The 22588-nt window shown below is 34.2% G+C and overlaps 1 protein-coding gene across 1 annotated transcript; it reads right to left on the bottom strand.

The window, feature by feature from the left end:
- Nucleotides 1–438: 438 nt before the first annotated feature.
- LOC142348184 (neo-calmodulin-like) lies at nucleotides 439–2155 on the bottom strand. Its single transcript, XM_075399427.1, has 4 exons — nucleotides 2032–2155; nucleotides 1543–1709; nucleotides 1038–1199; nucleotides 439–751 (listed from the first exon to the last, which is right to left on the bottom strand). Exons 1-4 carry the CDS (start codon nucleotides 2124–2126, stop codon nucleotides 552–554), a joined length of 624 nt encoding a protein of 207 aa, XP_075255542.1. The 5' UTR covers nucleotides 2127–2155; the 3' UTR covers nucleotides 439–551.
- Nucleotides 2156–22588: the final 20433 nt, after the last annotated feature.

The raw sequence follows: 22588 nt of genomic DNA, 5'->3' as shown, positions 1-22588 counted from the left end.
CAAGTTTCCTTACTTGCCGTTTTTTTTACTCTGGAGTGTTCTGGTTTTCGTGTCAGCGTTGGCATATCAGCGGCATTAGTTGCGGACAGGATTTCATGGTGTCGGTAAATCTGTCAATATTAAACTGTCTTGTTAAAAATTAATCAGGGTTTTGAATTTTATTTGTATGTTGCTGGGAATAAAAAACCGGCTATTTTTAAGTGATCGAGTGTTTAGAAAGTTTTAAACGTTTGGCAGAAAAATAAATGTTTATTACGTACGTTATATAGCCAAGTTTTTTTGAAAGCCAACTATCATTTTTCGCCAGGTGAATTGGTTCACTCCCTGTACCGCCTGGTCGAGTTTTAGGCCATGGAAAGATCATTACTCGCCGTCCAAAAAAGCACTCAAATAAGAGCTATCTAACAAAAATTTTCAAGTTAACATCGGAAAGAACAATTTACCGCAGGCTTAATTGAAGGGAAATCAAAATGAGAGAATATCAAAGTTCTATCGTTTGGCACATTTTCGATCAATCTAACTGAAGGATATTTTGAACATTAGCTCAGTTTTCAGTATGGCTTTATTTCTTCTGCATCCTCTGTTGCAGATGGCTTTACATTATCAACTGGTCGAGTTGAGAATGTGCGTGTGTCCGATATATCATCCATCATAAATGCCTTGAACTCTATGAAGTCTAGTTCATCATCGCCATCTTTGTCATATTCAGAAATGAGGAATTCTACTTCCAGATCTGTTATGTCTTTTACTCCTGAAAGATACGTCGTTGAAAAAAGACTAATTCTCTTATAAGTAGAATTATTCCTGAGGAATTGAGAAATATTGATTTGGGAGAGTTTACAACACATACCCTGAATGTTTTGGTTATTAGGCCCTAACTTTTAGACTCAGGAATTCAGACCCTGGTATTTATGACGTCAAAACCAGAAAATGTGGGCAAATTTAGAGCATTGAGTAAGTGATGCAACCCGTAGCGATAAGATGTTGAAAAAATGTGTTCATTTGGCAAGAAGGTTGTGTATAAATCTCTAGTTAACCTGCAGATATCATCATTTGTTTGATTTCGTCCTTTCCAAGTTTTCCACTTCCGTCCAAGTCTACCAATTCGAACGCGTTCTTGATCTCTTCCTCAAAGCTTTTGGGCTTAATTTTGGGGTAAATGTCGAGAAAGTCCTCGAATGTTAGTTCCTCATTTCCGCCTTAAAGAGAACTGTTTCTTCTTTGAACTAATTTTCCGAAGTCTGAAATTCATTGTGTGGCATCAATATGATCTGGATTATCGAAATATTTGCAAAGAAATACTGAATGTTTTCCGTTTGTATTGGGGGCGGGGGGGGGGCAGATCGGAAAAGATCCCAAAATGCTATATATCTAGTACTTCCCCCATTTTGCTATGACCTGAATGTCTTCAATTTCATTTTGCGGTAAATCTCCATTTATCGATGCATGTTCTCTATCTTGGTACAAATTTGTTTGATGTAAGCGTAAATGTGTTCTATCGAAATTATCGATTTTTCGTTTGTGGAAAAGAAACAGTTTTACCCGTTTGTTGAGTAATGCATTTGACGCATTGCTCGTAAGGTAGAGAAATTCCAAACTTCTGAAGGAGAAGCTGAAATTCGCGACAGTCCAGCTTTCCGCTGTTGTCTTGGTCGAAATCCTCAAACAGTTTCTTCATTTTGGCACGTTGGGCGTGGTCGTAATTTTGCCTGTAATTGTTCGGAGAACCTCAATACGGAATTTTGTGGCATTGCAGTTAATATTATCTTCGATCGGGATCTAGCACCTGAGATCAATCTCTCCGTTTTTATGCCTCTCACTTACAAATCATGTTTTATCTTATGGCATATGTGAAAATATAGTGAGCGCCTGGGGGACGGAAAAGTTATATGCTCACTAAGGTGGGGGCCAAAAATAGATGCCCAGTTCGTTACGAGATCCAGAATCAATTTTCCCACTAATAAAGGTGAACCCCCCCCCCCGAAAAAAAGTTTAAGGCGCAAAATTAAAAGAAATCGGATTAAAACGTACACAGCTGAAGTACCGGGCATTTTACCGTTTTTCACTTCAATAAAGTCAAGTATATAGAAATCAAAACTGACTATCAATAATCGATACAGTTTCATTTGTGCTTGGATCTCTAATGGACTTGGACCATTTTATTGCGGCGAGGTCTCTAAAACTACATCAAGCAACATCGCTTCAAAAGCGCCCGCTATTACATAACACACCTTTGACTTTTGTCATAACGATTGGAGTTTATGCAACGTTTAAATGGACGTTTGGAGACCAAAAATTTGCAGTTTTATCATCGTTGTGTCTTTTCAATGCTTGGATAACGCATCAATTACGCGATGCTTTGAGAAGGGGATTATGGCTGTATCCGATTTGGACAGATACTGCAGCTTTATCAATCAGTTCTTACTTAATGTGTCTATTGGTGCTATTTTTATTTGAAGTTGTAGTTTTAGAGGCTATCTTTAAATCATTTGAAACTATAGCAATTGTAGATAATATAAGAAATTTAATAGATGTCTAGATATTTTTTTTTATAGAATGAAGCATGCTTTTTAGCATTCAACTTTAACTGTTCCCCACTCTGTTTTTTTTGAAAGGTGACTTAAGCGTGTCTGTAACTAGTTTTGAACGCTGGATGAGTTATTATACCCCTGACGTAGGGGGGGGGGGGGGGGGGGGGGATAAAACTGAAGGGCCTTACTCCTTCTTTGAGGTAACCAAAATTGAATAAATTTTGAAGACAAAACTTGGATGACGATTTTAGCTAGACAAGACTTGTATGTTAATTTTACCGTGACGACAATTTTAGTGTGAATAGTGCTCTTCTTTTTTTGGAACAATTAGAGTGGATTTATAAGGTAGCGGCCTCCCATCCTAGTGAGCCGGAGAAGTGCTTGTACGGTTCAGTCTTGAAGCAATGCAAGGAGGATATGTAGTGATAGTTGGTATACAAGTTTGCCTAAGGTGTTCCAACCCTTTAATTGATAACAAATTAGCAAAATCCGGAAACTTGAAAACTTTATGCTATCATAGCATCCTCAATTATGCCTTTGAACATAGTCTTAAGCATACAAGTTACCAAGCCAGTTTAGCAGTGACGTTCTAATATTTTTAAGGTATGCTATGCCTTAAAAAATCTTGATGAACATTATGGAAATCTTTGAAAGCCGGAGTTTCGCTGCCTTCTCGAAAATTTTCTTTTTTGTGTCTTCAATTTTGTGCATTTTTAATTGGAAATTTGATGTCACTTGCATATAAGTAACATGGATTAAAACAATTAAATCAAACTTGTTGTCTCCTGTAGTTTCCAGTGGCATCAAAGTCTCGTCTCGATTGACAAAAAACATCCAAAGTTTTTCTTAGGTAAGAACTCTATTTACACCTGACACTTTCTGCTGACATTTAGTGGTATTACAATCTCATAGTAGGTTGCATTCGTGAATGGCTACATGGTTCATAAAAGGCAATGATCTGTTATATTCCCTCATGTCGTTTGGGAAACCATTTCTGTTCGAAACCACTGGGGGTGAAGATTTATGAGAGCGAGACTTATTGTTAAGCAACTTTTGGGCTGCTATTATTTTTAGTTGAGAAAAATTGATGGCATTATTAATTTTTTTTATTTCTCAACAAGGAATTGGGCGTCGAAATTTTCACATTTTGATCTTTACATGTGGTTTTTCACATTGTAATTTTGCTGAAGTAAAAGTCTGCTTTAATTGCTTCATAGTTCATAGCAATTTGAATAAATTTTATCTTTTTACATGGGCTATAGCCAAAAGCAGCTCAATAACCATCGTAGAAAATTTTAGTTTTTCCGCAACAAAGATGAAAGCGATATTAAAAAATTAGCGTCAAAATTGTAAATCAACATATATGGGAACATCTTGTTTTGAGAAAACGTTAAGTTAAACATACATCGTTCCAATAAAAGAATATTTTCTGCTGCTTTAGACATAACGCTCAACCAAATGCTTAAAGCTAAAATGGCACCCAACCTATGCCGGAAAAATTTTTTTCAAGTGAAATTTTAGTAACCGTAATTTTGCTTGAAATTGAAAAATGGAGATACTGAGATGTTTGATTGCTCTCAAACGAAGTATGTAGCAATGATAGTAGTCCTGTGGTCTTTTTAATGCGATTTGTTGCTTGACCGCTTTTTCGTCTTACCCATTTGACTATTCGTCCTCAAAAACGGGCTAAACAGGTTGTGCCCAGAGGGTATTAAGTTTTCTTAGCCTTTCAGCTCAATAGTCTCCAGGTACGCGAACCACAGAAACTGTTTTTTTTGGAGACGTATACACATGATGTGAAGAGCGGTTCTTAGAATTTGACTCCCCCTCCCGCTTTACCCCTTCTCACATCAGCCCGCCATCCTCACCTCTGCACATCGTTAAGGACATGGCGCCGTGCAGCCAAAGGCCCTCCCTCATTGCCCTCATCAATCCCCCGGTGTAAACCCCTCCCCCCGCGCGCTGCGCTTACCTCACGTCCTTTTATTTAAACAAACGTAGCTAACTACTGACGAAGCCAACTGCTCACCGGTTATTTTGAGCAATTTGGCTGAAGTCAGTTGGTTATGTTTTCTTATTAAGAAAAATGGATCTTTTCCTTTTGTGCCCGCAGTACGTTATGCACCCACAGTGAAGGAGCACGTTCCATAGCATGGTAAATCTTTTTGTAGAAATATGTATGGCACAGGAGTCGGGCTGGGGGGGGGGGTGCAAATAATATGCACCCCACTAAGCTGGGGGACACAAACGGTAAACATCCGAAAAATGGTTCAAATTGTTGCCTATCTTTTCACTGTGTACGTTCTCTATCAAATTGAAAAAAGACAGGCGAGTTATATCTTAAACTTAACCCATTTTAAGTTAAAATGCTAAAATTCAAAGCTTGTTTAATTCGAAGCTTCAAGTTTTAAAATTCAAAGTTTTAAATGTTAAAATTCAAAGCTTTAGTTGGCCCATAAACGCTTAAAAGTAAATGATGTATTTTGGGCACTGCATAAAAGTAAAGGGTTGCATCTGATTAAGACTACAATATCACAGACTGCGTGTACGAGTGTTGACGTGAGAAATATTAGGAATTAAACCAAGAATTTGAAAATAAATTTTCAACATTTCTTTCAGGTTCTGAAGAGTTTTTTTTAATTGAAATCACTTTTTCTCCACAAAAGACAGCAGCCTTCCAAAAAAGTCGTTCTCATAAAGCTCACAAAATTGAGTGTGTTAGAAGGGTTTCGCAAATGGCGCAACGAAACAATAGATTCCTGGCTTTTTTATTATCCTTAAGGGTCTTGGATATTTTTTGTATGATTTTGTGCCATAGACAAGCGTTGAAATTGGCGTTATCTGTCGTTTGATTTGATGATCTTTACGTTTGATCGTTACAGCTATTAAAGTAGCTAGTCATTATTTTTTAATGTAGTCGTAATAGTATTTTTTAATGCATTGCTCTTACACCCTCAGGTTATTGGGTATAAAATTTGTCTCTCAATTTCGAACGAACCATTTATGGAGAATTAACAAAAATCTACTGATAGAAGAAAATTCAAATCACAGGAAATGAGATGAAAATGCGGTTTCAATACGTCGGCAGTGAAAGGAAGTGATCAAACGTTGATTAGAATCTGAAGCATTTCCTGTCTATCTAATGATCTCCTTTCAGAAATTGGAAATATGTAAAATTCTATTACGTATTTAAAGCAACTCTTTAAACAGTTATTTCTGTGACCTGATCGAAATGGTCGTTTTGTACTAAATCCCGGTTTAAATGCCTGTTTATGAGCTTGTGGTTTTTTAAAAGAAACTGCCGGCTTTTCCTAGAAAAGTGATGCTGCAGTTTGAACTAATGTTTAAGCTGCAGTATTATTCTGGGATGTGAAATATAATCTGAGATTTGCTCATATTTTTCTTGCTTAATTGCTCTTACTTTCAAGAAATGTTCTCTTCTAAAATATAGTTTGTGGAATTTTTTTGAATTGACTAATTTTTGAATAGTGTCCCTATGGAATAATATCTTATTTCTCTACTCGTTGAATTAAATTATTGTCAGGATCTATTTCCCTCAAGCGAACACATTTTTTCGCCACATTGAAAAAATTATGACTGCAAGTTTATGCTATTTTGACTTGGTGTATTAGTTTAAGCTTTGGTTCATATGAATATGAAAAAATTAATCTCATATTATTGTAGATTACGAAGTAAAATGCGACTTGTGAACTTAAGCTGTTGTTCCGTTTCTCGATCTTAAAAACTACTTAGCAGATGCTCCGAGGACAATTTGTATCAAGATTCTTTTTTGTTCACATTATACGCATAATAAAGTACTCAAGTACCGTAAACGGATTGCTAATGAATCATCATTACTCGCTAAGTTATCGCTCCGGTTTAATCTTAGTTTCGGTTCGCGTAACTGGCTTTTGAGCGTAAAAGTAATCATAAGCACGTTTTGAATGGACGGCTACATGCCATTTGAGTAAGTTTTGAGTCGTTCTCTAAAAGCTTGAAAGATAAAATATTGGCGCCTGTAGACAATCTGATTGCTTGATTTCTACCATATCTTTCTGGATAATGTGACTTACGGTTTATGTGACCACAGGATTAAATTTCCTTTCAATATTAAATTTTCAGCAGTTTTTCAACCGGCTATGCCGAATTAAGCTATGGACGTTGAACCTCTGTACGAATGAAAAATCAATCTCATGATTGAAAAAATTTAATTTTTCAAAAAAATTACGAGGATTGTTGCAGTACTAATATTTTTAAAAATGTTTGAGAACAGCCACAATCGTCGCTAAATCTTTATGCTGTTCGTCTAAGGTGGTTAATCTCTCATCAATGGGTGTGCTCGACAGGATTCGAGTGCAGTTCTTGTCTTGTGTGCACTCGACAGGATACACAAGACAACTGCACTCGAATCCTGTCGAGCACACCCATTGATGAGAGATTAATCACCTTAGACGAACAGCACAAAGATTTAGCGACGATTGTGGCTGTTCTCAAAAATTTTTTAAAATGTTTGAGTTACGAAACAGACTCTTGATAAACTGCCAAATTTAAAGACCGACTATGCACTGAAAAAAATTAATTACCAAAAAGTTTTGTTTGCGTATCCAAAACTTATGAATGTAGAAAATACAAAGAAGCTCGTTAATGTGCGTTTGCACATGATGTTCCGACCCGCGCTCATCCACTTTTTTGACTTAACTCTCTTCTGACTTACGTATTTGCAAAGAGATAATCAAAATAGATGTTTGAGTTTAAAAAAATCGCAACACAACCAAACTAATATTTGAATTAAATAATTCCATGCCTCATTACATCGAGATCTGCGATTGAAAAGACTACGAGAAAAAACAAAAAAGCAAAAAAAATTTCACGGCCAAAACTCAATATTTTAATTTAAAAGCACCTGGTAACAGTGTCGATTTCCAATCAGACAAAACCCTACCTACACAAATTTACTTTTTTTTCTAACTACACATCAGATGAGATTTTTCCTTAATGAGACAAGGTAAAAATTTGACAAAAGAAGAAATAATGAGGCGAAATTCAAAAACCAATCAACATTTTTTAGAGCAATTTATTTCAAAATTCTTAAAAGCAATTAGCGTTTAACAAAATAATTCTTGATAAATTTAAGAAAAAGTAATAATAAAAAATGAAAACAATAGAACCTGTCTTCAGTTAAACTAAGCCATGGTAAAAGACTAAAGATGCAGAAAAACTCAAACAATTCCGAAAAATAAATTACAAAATTTGCGAAAACACAAATTAGTGAAGCCATTGAAATCATTAGCTATCATCTGAATGTTGAATTTTCCAATTTTTATTTTACACTAATTCAGCTAAAATTAATTTGAATGGATAAATAAATTCAATTGGGCCACAATTGAAAATCATTGGGATCTGTTGCTACGCGATTGTGCTTAAGGAAGAGAAGAAGACACAAAAATACACGACTCACAACTTTTTATGAAAACGCATTGGTGTTATGACTTCGATGCAAAACTTTTTCGATGCAACAAACAAAACATCAGTAACGTCATAATTTCAGTAAACATGTTAATTTTAAAAATACATGGAATTGTATGGGACCTCTCAATGATAAAAATAAGCTACAAATTGACAAAAAGGTCAACAACTGAAAAAATGAAAAATCCTTGAAAATGCATTATCATAAACTTTAAGACTATTGGCAATAAACTGACTGCTTCAGTTAACATCAATCATTCAATCAATTACAAGCTTATGGGACCGGTCAGCTTTTTACGGCTACCTAAGAATTTACAAAAGAGAAATGAACTTTTTAGTAAAAACTTCTATTTTCAACTTAGTCTTTAACAGCATTGGCATTTTTTTTAGCAATTTGACGCCAATAAAGCAAACTTGAACAAAAACATTGAAACCGCAAAATATTGAGAAAACCCGTAGTATCAACGCCATTAGTTTCAATAGCTTCAAACGGAATCTAATAAATACGCTAATTTACGCCTCGATGAGACAACAAGGATGGTTGTCATTCAAAATTCATCAATAAGCCATTACAATAAGTCATTGACTATGAAAAAAAAACAACAAATAGAGAAACTCCAAAAATTAATTAGAAAAGTGCGAGAAGTGTCGAAGCCATTTAAAACATATAAGTTCTTCTCTGAAAACTCTATGTATGATCCATTGAACGTCATTTCTAAGCCAATGCAACTATCATTTTTAAGATAATGTGTCAAGATTCCAAAAGGAACAAAAATTAGGAAAAAAATTATCAAAAAAATTTAAAAAAAATTATAAAAACTCGTTGCATCGAAGTCATAACACCAATAGTTAGATGAAACCGCTAACTAGATTAGTTCTGGTTGCAGTAGAAAAAAGGTCCGGACATTACTGAGATTGACTTATAGTTCACGAAAAAAAGTTTCAGATTGATTAATTTTCAAAAAAAAAATCGGAAAATTGTTTTAACTGCCATTAATTTCATAGCTTCCAACAGAAGTCAATAAACACGCTCAATTGGAGGACAATGATATATGCCATGCATAGGTAATAAATAAGACATCACAATAAGTCTTATGACTATGGAAACAACAACAAATAAATGCAAACTTAAAAATTCAATAGAAAAGTGCGAGAAGAATTTGTCGAATGCATTTAAACCATAAGAAAACTTTATCCATGATCCACTGAAAGTCTTCTCCATGCCAATGGGAGATATCAATATCAGGATAATATGATAGTTTTTCAAGATGAACCAATAAAAAGAAAATAATAAAAAGTTGCGGATATTACGGAGACTGACCTAAATTCACGAAAATAAGTTTATTATGGGTTTGTTAAAAGTTTTCTCGAAAAATCGTTTTCAAACTCTCAACAGCCGTTAGCTGTCCACTGAAAGCTCTAGATAGTTTCACTTAATGCTCATTACCAAACGTATTGCACTGTTGCTCAACGAGACTATGCCATAGGTCTCCAAAAATTTAGTTAAATTTCAAAAAAAAATCAAAATTACATTTAAAATTACGAAAATTCAGAGTCCAAGCCAAAAAAAACACGAGATTCCTGGAAAACGATTTTTTTGTTCATTGGGCTTCATTTGACAGTAAATCAGGTTTGTCATTAACGGAACCTAGATATGAAAAACGACTAGTCTCTAGGTGACCCAAGAAAACAAAAATATAAAGTTTTCTAAAAAAAGAGCTCTCAAATGAAATATGATTTTTTTTATAGTAAACTTCCCTCTGAGACCAGAATTAGTCTTTTTTATCGCCTTTCGTCTGTTAGGAACTCAAATTTATTTCATTTTGTGGCGTAAAATGTAATTTTGAATTAATTTTTTAATTTAATATATCTTATTTTGAAGAAAAATTACACTGAAAGTGAACAAAATAAGCCAAACATCCCGTGTTTACACAAAACTTCAATCCTCGATAGCTCCTCGAAAAAATAACGAAATTTAAAAAATCTTTAGTTTCAAACTCTACGCTGGACGAGCTTTTTAATGATACCACTCACTTTCCTCTACGATGAATATATCGATCGACCAAAATTGTCTGAACAAAAAAACCCATTTGAGTAAATAGTTCCTCCCCTCACAAGTGGGGTCGAAACAATAAATATTCTGAATATAATTGTCGTATGAATTAAAAGTTTTAAAATGTTGCTCCGTAATACAAAAGTGATGATTGTAAGCTAGTGCTGGAACTCTTTCCGACAAACAGCAATATCGAAAAAATGGAGTTGAAAATCTTAATATTTGAGCGCGATAAGCTTCATAATAGTTGGGCGCGTTTTCTAAAGATCATTGTTAAATAAACAGCTAGAGAATGCATTCAAAAAACCGTTTTTCTTGCTATTATTATTATTACTCAACGCAACAATTTGCTGCAAAATTGAGAATTCATCGTGAACATTTCTATGTAATTATGTTAGATACGAATTTAAATTTTATATGAAACACAAATTTGCTGTAAGTTTTTTCGAATCATTTTAGAAATTGTCTTTCAGATGCATTTCTTTTTTAAGAACATCGTTTAAGAACATTTAAGAGCATCCTTTTTAATTATTTCACTGCATTTCTTTTTCAAGAGATGTCAAAGATTATTAACACAGTTATCAGTTAATCTGGATGCTTTGAAAACAATACACAGCAGCAGTGCCAAATTAGTGCTTATTTATCAGGAAAAATATTGGTAGTTCAGCTCAGATCCTCTGGACATCAATATATTCTGCAATTTGATTGTTTGGGCTTTTCTGTATGAAAAGAACCGAGGTAAACTAGTTTAAGACAATGTAGATTGTTTTGTAGTAACTGTTCTTCTGTAAATTATGCTAATGTGATCTTTGAACGTAAAATTAAAACTTCATTTTGCCTTTACTGATAGTGTTTTAATTCAATATGCATACGCTCAGCTCTCTTGAGTGGTGGTCGGCTCCTGTTTTAAAAACAAACTAAATAATGTAGAGTTTTGAAAAGAAGTGCGCAGACTTGACACAATTTAAACAATGTGCGCGGTCATCTTTTTGCTTTCATATTTTGAAAAGAGCACGAATCAGTTTTCCGTTCTGGTGTTGCAATCAATAATTAAATTAAGTTTGATTTCCATTGTCTGTTTGCCTTTTGATATTGGAGATGCATTTGAACTGATCATTAGATGTGCATCTTGAGCAAAAAGTAGAGAAGCTTAGATTTTATCTTTTTTAAAAAAAGATTCATTTTGATTCTTTCCTTTTACGTTGATAAAGTTTTCTTTCAGGTGTTGTCAAAGATTATTGACATGCTGTCAGTTGATCCAAATGCAGGGGATACTTTATAGACAGCAGCAGCAACAAGGTGCTGCTTAATTTTCAGCAAAATATAAAAAAGTGTAGTTCGTCTGAAGTCTTACGAAGATCAATATTATCTGCTTCTTGATAGTCTGGGATTTTCAGTATGGAAACAACAGATTAACAATTTAGTTTGAAATAATGTAGATTGCTTGTAGTAACTTGCTGCCTCTGTAAAGTTCTGCAAATCTGATTTTCCAGCGGAATTTTGAAACTTTTTCATCAATAGATGTACATTCTGAGCAAATAATTCCAGAAAGTATAGGATTGATTTTTGCTCTAATTTGAAGAACTTTTTTTAATTGTTCCCGTTTGCTCTTTTCTTTTGAAGAGATGTCAAAAATTATTAGCTCTGCTATTTGCCTCTCCGAATGCAGTGAAGAGTTAATAGATAGAATTATAGGCAGTATTTCGATAGATATTCATACGCTTCGCTCTCTCATCAGTAATTGTCGGCGACTGTAGTTCAGAGGGACTTAAATAAAGTAGAGGTTCAAAAATATCTCGGAAGCATTCAAAAGTGTCGAACTGAGTGTGGTGAATTTTTTACCTCTTAAAGTTGGAGAAAGGTGAATAATTTCAGGTTCTCGCGTTGCAATAAAGTAAAATAGATTCAATTTTTTATCTTCGACAGGACACATCCAATCCTTGTTAAAATTTCTCGTAGAACAGTGTTTGCAGCATTACTACTTTTATCGTAATAAGGATATAAGCTGACACTCATCAAATGTAAGCATGGTCGAAATATGTAGTTGTTTTAAAACAGATGTAAACTGTGTACGAAAAATGTGCGATAGTGTCACAAGGCTACGAGCTAAAAAAAGGACCAAATTTTTTTTAATTACGCTGTTTTGGCTCGACCTTAGGCTAGAATTTATGCATGGCATTGATAAGTTCATTGCAACACAGAAACTCGAAATGTAAAAATATCTATGAAAAACGAAAGTTTTTTATTCTCAAATGAAGTTTGAAGCAATTATAGTTATGTTTTTTATGCAAAACTTTTGTTTGTTGTTGCCATTGACTTCTTCTTGAATTTTGTTCGACCTAAGTTGCTCCTGCTGTCACAATTTTGACCAATTGATCTCAATCGGCGGAAATTTACTACCAAACGTCCAATGAAAAGTAGAATTTTTGTAAGGAAACCTTTAAGGATGAATTGGGTTACGACTCTATCATTTCTAATTTGGCAATTAATTTAATTTCACTTTCGTTTTTCTGTGTGTAATTACTACCTGACATTGTTTATGGTTTTCACCTGAACATTTGAATGAATTGACGTACATAAAAAATAGTTATGCTTTATACAATTGTTTGGTCTATATTTCAGCTGTTAAATGGTTTTTGATGACAGTTTAAATTCAGGTCAATTTTTCGTTTTTTTTTGAATTTTTTGTTTGTATTGTCGTTTTCTCTTGTATTGTTCTAGATTTCAACAATTTTTTTCGATAATATCACGCATACAAGTTGTCGGAATTAGAAGAGGCGTATTTCGAAAGATAAAATTGAATCTGTTTAATGTGGGAAAATTAAGCAGCTGCCATCTTGGGGCACATTGCATTTGGTATTTTAAGTGGCGCATTATAAAGATCTGCGTTGTTCTGAATTGTTTTGATAAAGAATTCCACTCTTTTCGTTTTGACTCATTTTTAACTTAGGATAATTTTTTTGCCTTTTTTTCTGAGGATCTACGATGAGCTCTTTTGCGTATTTTTAGGTAAACTGCACCACAAAAATTAATGATATGTAGAAGTGAACTGTCAAGTTTATTTTCGGATTAAAATTGATATTTTCGTTTATTATCAATATCGTCTGTTCTATTTGCATTTTGTGACATTAAAGATTGCTTTATTTGCTTCCTAGTTATGGTTCTTTTTACATACTGAAATATAGCTATCGAAATGTCAATGACTTTTTAAGTAATTATATTTTCTCTCATTTTCTGCTTTGCAAAACTGTGGTTTGAATTGTGCAAAAATGGAAAGGATTGAAAAAATACTTCTATTTTTTTTGTGGTTAAGACGCAATTGTTGGAAGTGTAATATTACAGTGTAAAATATTTTGTGGCCGTAGCTAACTAAACTAACTGAAGTAGGACTTTTTGCTGTAATACTTGAAATATGAGCTTACATGTATAATTTTTATATGATATATTACTTCTATACTGTATTAGTTGCGAATTTGTATCTGCAGCGCCTAAATGTCAAGTAAGTTTTTCAGTTCATTTCGTATTTGATTCCTAAATTTTCCGTGGTATTTTTTTGTAGGAATTAGCCTGCTGTTGTCTGGGGAACATATTTTGTCTATTCATTTTGCATTTAATTTTTCACCCTCTTTTAACTTACTTTCCGAATTCTCATTCTTCGTATTATATTTTATACATTACCGAATACCGTGTGTCTATATTTAGTCACACATTGAATATGCATTGAAAGCTGTGCGCGGTCGGGAAGGAATTTCGCGGTAGAATTGCCCGGGTACTAAACAGGCGAGACGGATTTGGGGGGAGGGGCGGGGCGATATGAAATCGATTGGAGGCTAAGAAATGGGCTATGTCTGATTGCGTCAGTCTTTCTTGTCTGATTTATTGTGTTCTAGCGGGCAACAGGAAATTTGGAACGGGGAATTTATCCTGAAATTCGTTGGGCGCGAGTTACTGTTAGTCACACGGATTCTATTCCTTTTAAAAATGACGTAATGGGTAAAATTAGTAGTTTAAATTGTATTGTTCCTGTGCGGGGCTACGTCTAGTTTGATATTTTTCTTGGAAATTGAATCGAATTTAACGTGCACATGTACTAATTGGGTTGTATTTCTGTCTTTTGGCATGTTTATTTGATATTAACTGAATTGTCATTTATCTCCTTATAAACGTGACTTTTTTAACTTTCAATGATAGAGTCGTTTTTCTGTTAATGGTTTTAATTTTTTTTGTTAATTTGAGAGAGGCGAAATATACTATTCAATTACATTTTGACGTCATATCACCTTTTTTACTTAGCTGCTCAAGAAATTAGTTGTGATGGTTTATTGAAATATTACTGAAGTTTATTCTTTCTGGTATTCCACACATTCCTGCTTATGACGTTTAATAGCGTACAAGTTTTTTAAACGTATAATTTTTGCACAACCAAAGGTGTTGCGTAATTAATCTATTTCGTTTGCTCGTCATCTCAAAACTGTTTCCATTTTCTGATTTGAATTGTTTGTTTTTATTTGCGGTACCGATTTGTCGCTCTCAAAAAAGCTACCATTTTTCTACTGTCTTCTGGGTATTTCCAAAGCTGCTTCACGTAAGATTATCCAAATCATTTTTTAACAGATTTAAAATTTAGTATGATTACAGATTGGTTTGAATGGTGATTGCTGCTGTTTGCTCGCTAATGTTTCCTGTTTGAACGGGAGCATTTTCTATTTGAGGATGTTTCCAATTGTTCATAGAATATAGTTTTGTCAGCACATAGTTTCGTTCACAATTGATCAAATTTTTCTGCAAAAAATTCATCTGCCCAACTGAATTTTGTATAGTGCAATATTGGAAAGCTGAATTCAACATTGAAAATTTAACTAGGGAGGTGTTCATATTGGTAAGATCCTTTTTCTAGAACATTTTTTTTGATTTCACTTCTTGACTGACTTTCTCAAGCTTGACTTTTTGATTCTTTGAGGGATTTGAGTTGTTCGCATTCAGAAATTAATGATATTGCTAGAATAAAGCGATTGTGCGCGATGACTGTATAAAGGACCTGTAGCCTAGAGGGCAATGGCACTTACTCTCATCCGGAAGGTTACGGGTTTTAACCCATAGCTAGCTAGAAATTTTTCAACGTAAATTTTCTAGCCAATGCCCTTCTAAGTTATTTGCCTTCCTCGTCACTCGTTGCCGTGAATTATTGGAGAAAGCAAAATTTGCCGAATAGAATATTGCTGAAAAGGAGAAATTAACCAATTACATTTGAGAGCATATGTTCGTTCGTAATTTTTTATTCTGTTATTGATTCATATCAAGTCCCGTAGGCCGCTGAGGCACGGCCGTTGCCCGCGGGGCTTTGCTAAATACGTTAATATCATGCTACGTTAATATCATGTTAAGCGAGTTAAATAATTGCGCGTCGCACTTATATTTGCTAACAGCAATTATCTCAGCAGTTAATTCTGTTAATTTTCCTACTTTGATGGTTTCGGCTAATTTTCACGTCGGCTAATATTTCGGAAATCTTGCCAGTCGTTCGAGAGCAATTCGTTCGACGTTACTCTGTTTATGTTTAGGGTTTAGTTAATAAATTTAAATGAAGAATTGCTTTTGGAAGGAAGGTTTTTCACGACTATCGTTGTTTCGAGCCATATTCTTTTTTACGACCTGCTGGCTGTCTGAATTTAACACTTAATTTATATATCTGGTTTTTGAACAAATGTATGTTTTTTGATGTATTTTTACGAAGTTTTGAAAATGCACTGAAAACATATTTGGCTTCAAATATGTTGCTAAGAGAAGTGTCTTCGTATGTTGGGAATCTTTAAACTATACTTTTTGTTGTTGGGTGTGAATGAAACTGACTCGTGATGTAAAGTTGGTTTATGTTACTGATTAGTTGACAGTAATCTAATGCAAGTTCAACATCGAGTCAATTCGGGAGCCTTCTGGCTGTTTTCTGTTTCGTCGTCGGACGCTTTTTTCTGAAGATTTTTTCACCCTGCAAATCTTACGAGTGGTTTTCATTGGTAGAATGTGATATGACTCTTCACTGTCTTAATGAATTTTATCACTAAAGTTAAGGGTATTTAAGGTGACTGTAAACAACAGTCAAGGTCAGTAAAAGACTCCTATTTAATGAAGGCTGTTAACAAAGAGGCGTAACTAAACTGAAATACGCAAATTTAATTTTTATCGAAGGTTTGAAATAGGTTATATAGGTTGAATGGGAAACTTCATCAGTATCGGTTTCTATCTATATTCTACGGTACGCAAGCCTAGTTCACAGGTGTATTCGGTAGTCTGCAGGTTAAGTTCTTATACTTAAGTGACTTATCTTAATAGATTTTAGCGTTGTGCACGCAGACAGCCAAAGACTAAAAATACTAAAATTTTACTGAAATATTCGGATTTTTGTTCATAATGGAATGATCGAAAATGGAAAGTCATGACTATTTTTTTATCTGAAGAACATAATGATTTAATGCTATTTTGGTATAAATCAGCCTTAAATAAAGATTTTGCTTGCTTGAAAGTTTGAAATTGGGCTAAAATAATCTTCCATTTGTCATGTACGCTTCCGTAACAAAGCTGTGTAATGAAATCAATATGCCAATGTTATTTCTCCTTGTAGATTAGACTCTCTTCGTTCAAATATCTGATGAATCATCTAAGCGTCTAGACTAGAATACTAAATAGGGGCTAATTCATCTAATTCACAGTGAGTAATAAATAGGTGGGTGCGAGGGCAAGTTACTGTTACGTAATGACAACTCTTTTGTTGTTGTTATCTACATTGTGCCTTGTGGCTAACTGTATACATATGATTGCTTGAGCCAGAGTCAATATCAATCACGCTCAGAGAAAATTTCTGAATGGAAAATCTATCTTAAAGCGTAGTTCTACAGATAGTGTTGTTATTGGAATTGTCTATAAATAAACCGGTATGACCAATTTTGACTAATTAATGATATTATTTAAATTGGCCAATTATTTATTATTGTAAGATGATATGGGAAAATTCAGAACGGATAAAGATGTGTCATGAAAGTAGCCATTTACTGAACAGCGTCATTTTAGCAATGTTGTATGACTATTAGTAGTATTGCTCAAAAATTTCTTTAGAAATGGTGAAATATTTCCCTTTTTAGTTAGTTAACTTGTATTTTACCAGAAAGATTTGAGACCTGTTCTTGATGGGACTAGGTAACGCGTAGACAAAAAGGGCAAAGTTAAAAAATAAGCTTATGTTATTTGAAAACAATTTCAAAGGCATGAAAGCCATTAGTCGTGAAGACCATTACTGGAATTATTAATTTTTTAATAACTCAGTAGGGAGCCACTGAGACCGGTCTTTGTCCAGAATATGTCATATGACTACAAAAAGTTTAAAATGTGAGAAAACGGTGTCGAAGCCGTTAAACCATACTCTTACAAAAAATATTAGATAGGTTTAACTGTCTTATGTCAACCAATGCCATCGTGATGTTACAAAAGAAGCTCAAAATGTGCAATTGTCAAAAAAAAAATTTTTAAAAAACTTGTAGTAGCAAAGTCACCTTTAATTAAAGCCTAAAATCCCAATGAATAATTTTTAATTCATGAGAAAAAGGTACGACATTTCTCTGCTGTGACTCAGATAGAAGTTTACAGAAATAAGATAAAAAAGTTGCAAAGCTCAAAAGAGAATTGCTTTTGAAAACAAGTATTGCTAATTCAACAACCATGTATTTTCAACCAAAAATAATTGGTTAGATTAACTTGTAACTTCTTAGGAAGACAATTGGACCTGTCATTGATAAAACCAAGTTAGAAGACTACAAATTAACAAGAATACAGGCTGAACTGAAAATTTTGTGACCAATTTTACGCAAACACAGTGTTGAACCCATTAAAATCCATGAGTTTTTTACTGTCAATAATTGAGCCTCCGGTTGAAATAATTCCTGTCTGTAATTTTCATTAAAAAACAAAAACGGCGCAAACGAACAGCGCCTAAAAGCAATCAAATTATTTTTGAACTGTAAAAATGCAGGCTTAGACCAAAATGGCTTGTTATATGCTGCTCGCTCATTAGAAAAGCGTAATTGTTCCAATTGTTAGCGAAAGAGATAATTTGACAAAAAAGTCAATATCAAAATTTGTTGATAAATTTTGGATAATTATATAATTTGATTTAGCAAAAACCAACAGACTCTTAGTTCCAGAAGTTTTGAGAAGATTGCGTCAGTAGTTTCTATGTTCGTACTTCGGCAAATTCTGAACAATGTGACCTTTAGAAGCATATTTTGAGCCTTTTTTGACGAGGAAGGTCAAATTTACCCAAAAAATAAGGACAAAAATTAAAGCAAACAGTTCAGCAGTCCACCTCTCTCTCTCTCTCTCTCTGTAAAGTTAAAATCAATAAAACTATCGTTTACAATGTTAACATATATATGGCCAAATTGACGAAATATTGAGCAAAATTAACGAAATCGACAAAACGTCGGAATTCAGTCAAAAGTTCAAACCAGTCAAAACTTAAAACCTCGATAACTTCGTGGAAGAAACAATTCGAGAAAATCTCTTTATATATTCTATGCTGGAGGGGCTTTCTAATGATTCCACTCACAACTCGATCGATGAATACATCGATCGGCCAAAATTGACCGAACAAAAAAAACCGAGTTAAGCATAAAGTTTCTACTCGACTAATATCGGTCGGAACAAAAATAATATCGGTTTTGGTTTGCTCACTTTTCAAGAGTTCCTTGTCAGTGTCTCCGAAGAAAACGAATCTCTATGACAAAAGTTTTGAAATGTTCATATTTTCCTCATTTTAAGAAGAAAGGGTTTACCCCCCCCCCCCCCCCCCAGCCGATTTTCTTCAGCGGAAGAGCAAATTATTTCGATGTTGTTTGAACCAAAACTCGGCAGTTTTTGTTAAAAATGCGTATCTATTCTAAGTGATTATAATTTATTGGATAAAATGTTAATTTTTTTTTAATGATAACTCTTTAATGATGTTATCTTTAAAAAAATAACATTGATTAAATTGTCATCTGTTACAAATCGAGAAATTGACGAGACTCAATAATCAATTTTATGCCAATTTGTTGCTATAAAAAGAAAGAATTAAAGTTCGCAGTGCTTATAATGTTGCTTGGAATAGAATATTTTGCCAATTAAAGTAGTGTTAATGATCTCATTCTTTTCGCGTTTTCGATATTATTCAAATTCAGTAATAATATTAGTTGAGCAGAAGTTCTTTGAGATGCTTATTTTCTGTCATTTGCACTGGAAACTATTTTTATTAACAAGGAAAGCATCTACTGTACATCAATCCCTGTGAGTAACTTTTTGCATTTCAAGTTTTTTTCAATTTTAGCTTTAGTTTGAGAAACGGCTGTTGATAAAGCGACCATATTGTTAACGCAAATTGAAAACTTTGTTGATGCGTTTGCGTCTAGTACGTTATAATCGACTTTCAATATTCTATAAAAATATCTCGATCTACTCTCCTTTCTTCACTGAAAAGACAAAGCCTGAATCCACATTTGTCGTTTGATGAAATGGGTTTTATTGTAGTCTTCAAAGCGATCATGATATTTCAAGCCGATCATTTAATTCAAAGCTAACGCTGAACTAAAATAATTGCGAACGTTCTAATAGTAACAGATTTGAATACATTTATTTCAGTTCTGCCGTTTCTCGCTGCATACTGTTACTTGTGGACTTCTGAAACCTATACTCTAGTGTACTGTTTACTTAATCATTTATTTTATTTCACGCTTTAAGTTCATATTTGCAGAGTTATCCAGAGAGATTTGCGTTTGGGTATTTGCTTTGATTTCAGAAGTTTCAAGGCTGGGTTGGAGTATACAAAACCACAAATAGTGAAATTCGGGGCTAAGCGTTTGAAATTATTTCGGTCTGTTTATACATGTGCTGTTAATCTTGATTTTCGAGTTCGTTTCAGCGGCCTATATTAAAATTCGCCTTTAGAGTTTGCGGTTGAGTAATTTCTGTAGCATAGTTTCTCACTGGCAGTTATCCTAGTTGTTCAGACGTGAACTGGCTGTGGCTGACTTTATCTATCGGTATAGTGTTTAGTTCCAAGAATTATTGCGGCGGAAACCTTCAGTGTTGTGTATTCAACATTGTTTTATTTGCCGAGCACTCGTTTTCAATAAAAAAAGCTATCCGTTTATATCAAATTTACCACGATTTTATTTAATTTAATATTATTAATGCTCTCAAAAGTGTGGGTCTTTTTATGCAAAATTTTAGCTGTACCGTTTGTGCTGGTTCTACTTCTTTTCACCCCTATTCATTTAACCCCGATTTTTTCACCCCTCGATCATTTAACCCCTCTATCGTTTAACCCCTTTATCATTTCACCCCTCTATCAGTTCATCCCGTCACTTAGCAGTCGACATTAAAGGCATGTTTTGTCATAATTGAGGTGATAAATTAATCACACGTTCGGTTGTGATAGTTTCATATCAAGTCCCACGGGCCACTGAGGCATGGCCATGGACCGCGAGGCATGGCCAAATGATTATATTGCTAATTTAATTATCCTTATTTTATAGAAAGTTCGGGGTGAAATGATAGAGGGGTTAAAAGATAGAGGGGTTAAATGATACAGGGGTGAATAAATCGGGGTTAAATGATAGGGGGTTAAATGATAGGGGGTTAAATGAATAGGGGTGAAAAAGCGGGACACCTTTGTGCTGTTTTGTTCTAGAAATTTTTTTCCAATTTCATTTCTCGAGTGACTTTTTTGCGCCTGACTTCTTGGTTTTTGCGTGATCTAGATAGCTCTTTTTCAGAAATTAAGTCTGTTACTAAACCAAAAGAGGTTGTAGGATAGGATATTGCAAAGGCATGATTGCCGAGGGGTTAATGCTCAAGTCTAACGCGGGGGAAGTCACGGCTCGAACCCCTCTTTTGTCTGAAATTTTTGCACTTATAAAAACTTATAGGCTACGGCCCCGCCTGTCGTTCGAGAACAATTTGTCCGACGTTAGTCCGTTTATGTTTTAATGACCTTGTGATAGTTTTTCTCATTAGGTTGCGGCGGAGGCGCGCTTTATTCTTTAACCCATTAGAAAGCAAAAGTTAATCTTGTATGATTTTGTAAGAATCTTGCAAAAAACATCATTGTAAGATCTCGCAAGACATTGATCTGGAAAGATATAATTATTTCACTGGAGTCACTTGGACACATGTGGCCAAAATGATGCAAAACCCGAGCTATCGATAATTAATTTTCATTGGCAAATTTACTTGGATAGAAGAAGTGGTAACGCACGAGGAATTTGATTTTTTATTTGATGTATAATGTTGCTTCAATATCTTAATTCTTTTTGCTGCAATAAAATTGGCTATCATGAATATACTATAAGATAATATGATCTTTCTTTTTTGCTATGTTCCGATGTTCTTTCTGGTTTTCAATTTCATTTAGTTGATATATTTCTCATTTCCTTACCCAATAGCACTGTATGTTGTCGCCTTCAACTTTTTTTGGGAATAAAACTTTCTTCCTGCGCGATGTAGTTTATCAAATCTCATTTCTCTATCGCTAAAATACTGTTGTTTAAATTTTCTTTCCCCCCAGAGTTTTTGAGCTTTTCGATCTTAACGGGATTGTGACTAATTTCTGTTGAAAATGGAGTATTTGTCTTTCCTGTGGCAGAAGATAATGACCTATAACTGGTATTTTAACGAGCTTGTAATGGTGAGTATTGTTTGTTAGCCCTGGTTCTACCTATAAGTAACCTGTAAAGTATTGTTTCTGATCTTAATGGATGCTTGCTCGTTTTGCTTACCGTTGAGAGAAAATTTGTTTTTACTAGTTCGTCGAAACGTTGCATTTATTTCTTAACAGCGTTTTGACGATTTTTAGCTGAAAGTGTTGCATCAATTATTATTCCACTTATTGGATTGAGTTTGTTCTTTTCTTGCAGAGGCAGCAGCTACTCAAGAAGCTAGATGGAACGCACATATTCTCAGTTACTCGAGCGTTACGCAGGTCTGGCTTTTCTTACTGGAATTGTTGGCTAACAATCTCCCAGACACTATTAGTTTCAGGTTTAAAAGATTGTAACTTCAAAAAAATTAAAACTACAATCTACTATTGAAGTTTGAACTTGTTGAAGACAACTCAACTAACTTTGTAATTTTGTAGACAATTCATATATAACAATTTACCAAAAAAATATCGTTAAAATGCAACTGTGCCATAATCTATTATTCTAACGGGACGCCAACCTGTTGACTTGGATAACGAGAGGGCACTTTTTTTCTTGATTACTTCATACTACTCTTACAACTCTTAATTTTACTGGTGTAAAATCAAATGCGGCCTTCCCTCCAAAGAGATGTAGTTTTTAAAATTTGAGTTCACATGGGACCATTTTTCTGCTATTTCGTTATCAAACTTGACCTTTCGGTAACGAAACGAATCTTTCTAATTTTACCATAACTCTCATCGGAATGAAATCAAAAAATTTTGCAAATAGATGCATCGTAATTCGGAACCATGTTTCAATATATACCTTTAACA

The sequence above is a fragment of the Convolutriloba macropyga genome, chromosome 10 (genome assembly GCF_964194025.1).
Source record: "Convolutriloba macropyga chromosome 10, txConMacr16.3, whole genome shotgun sequence".
Classification (NCBI taxonomy): Eukaryota; Metazoa; Xenacoelomorpha; order Acoela; family Convolutidae; genus Convolutriloba; species Convolutriloba macropyga.
The sequence above is the reverse complement of the archived record's forward strand: the minus strand, read 5'-3'. Positions and strand labels throughout refer to the sequence as shown.

Excerpts from the sequence above, each read along its gene's own strand:
- LOC142348184 (XM_075399427.1), bottom strand. The coding sequence starts at position 2,126 with ATGAAACTGTATCGATTATTGATAGTCAGTTTTGATTTCTATATACTT. Across the intron at positions 1,710-2,031 it reads ATGCCCGGTACTTCAGCTGT|GCAAAATTACGACCACGCCC; the intron begins GTACGTTTTAAT and ends GAACAATTACAG. Across the intron at positions 1,200-1,542 it reads ATGCATTACTCAACAAACGG|GCGGAAATGAGGAACTAACA; the intron begins GTAAAACTGTTT and ends GTTCTCTTTAAG.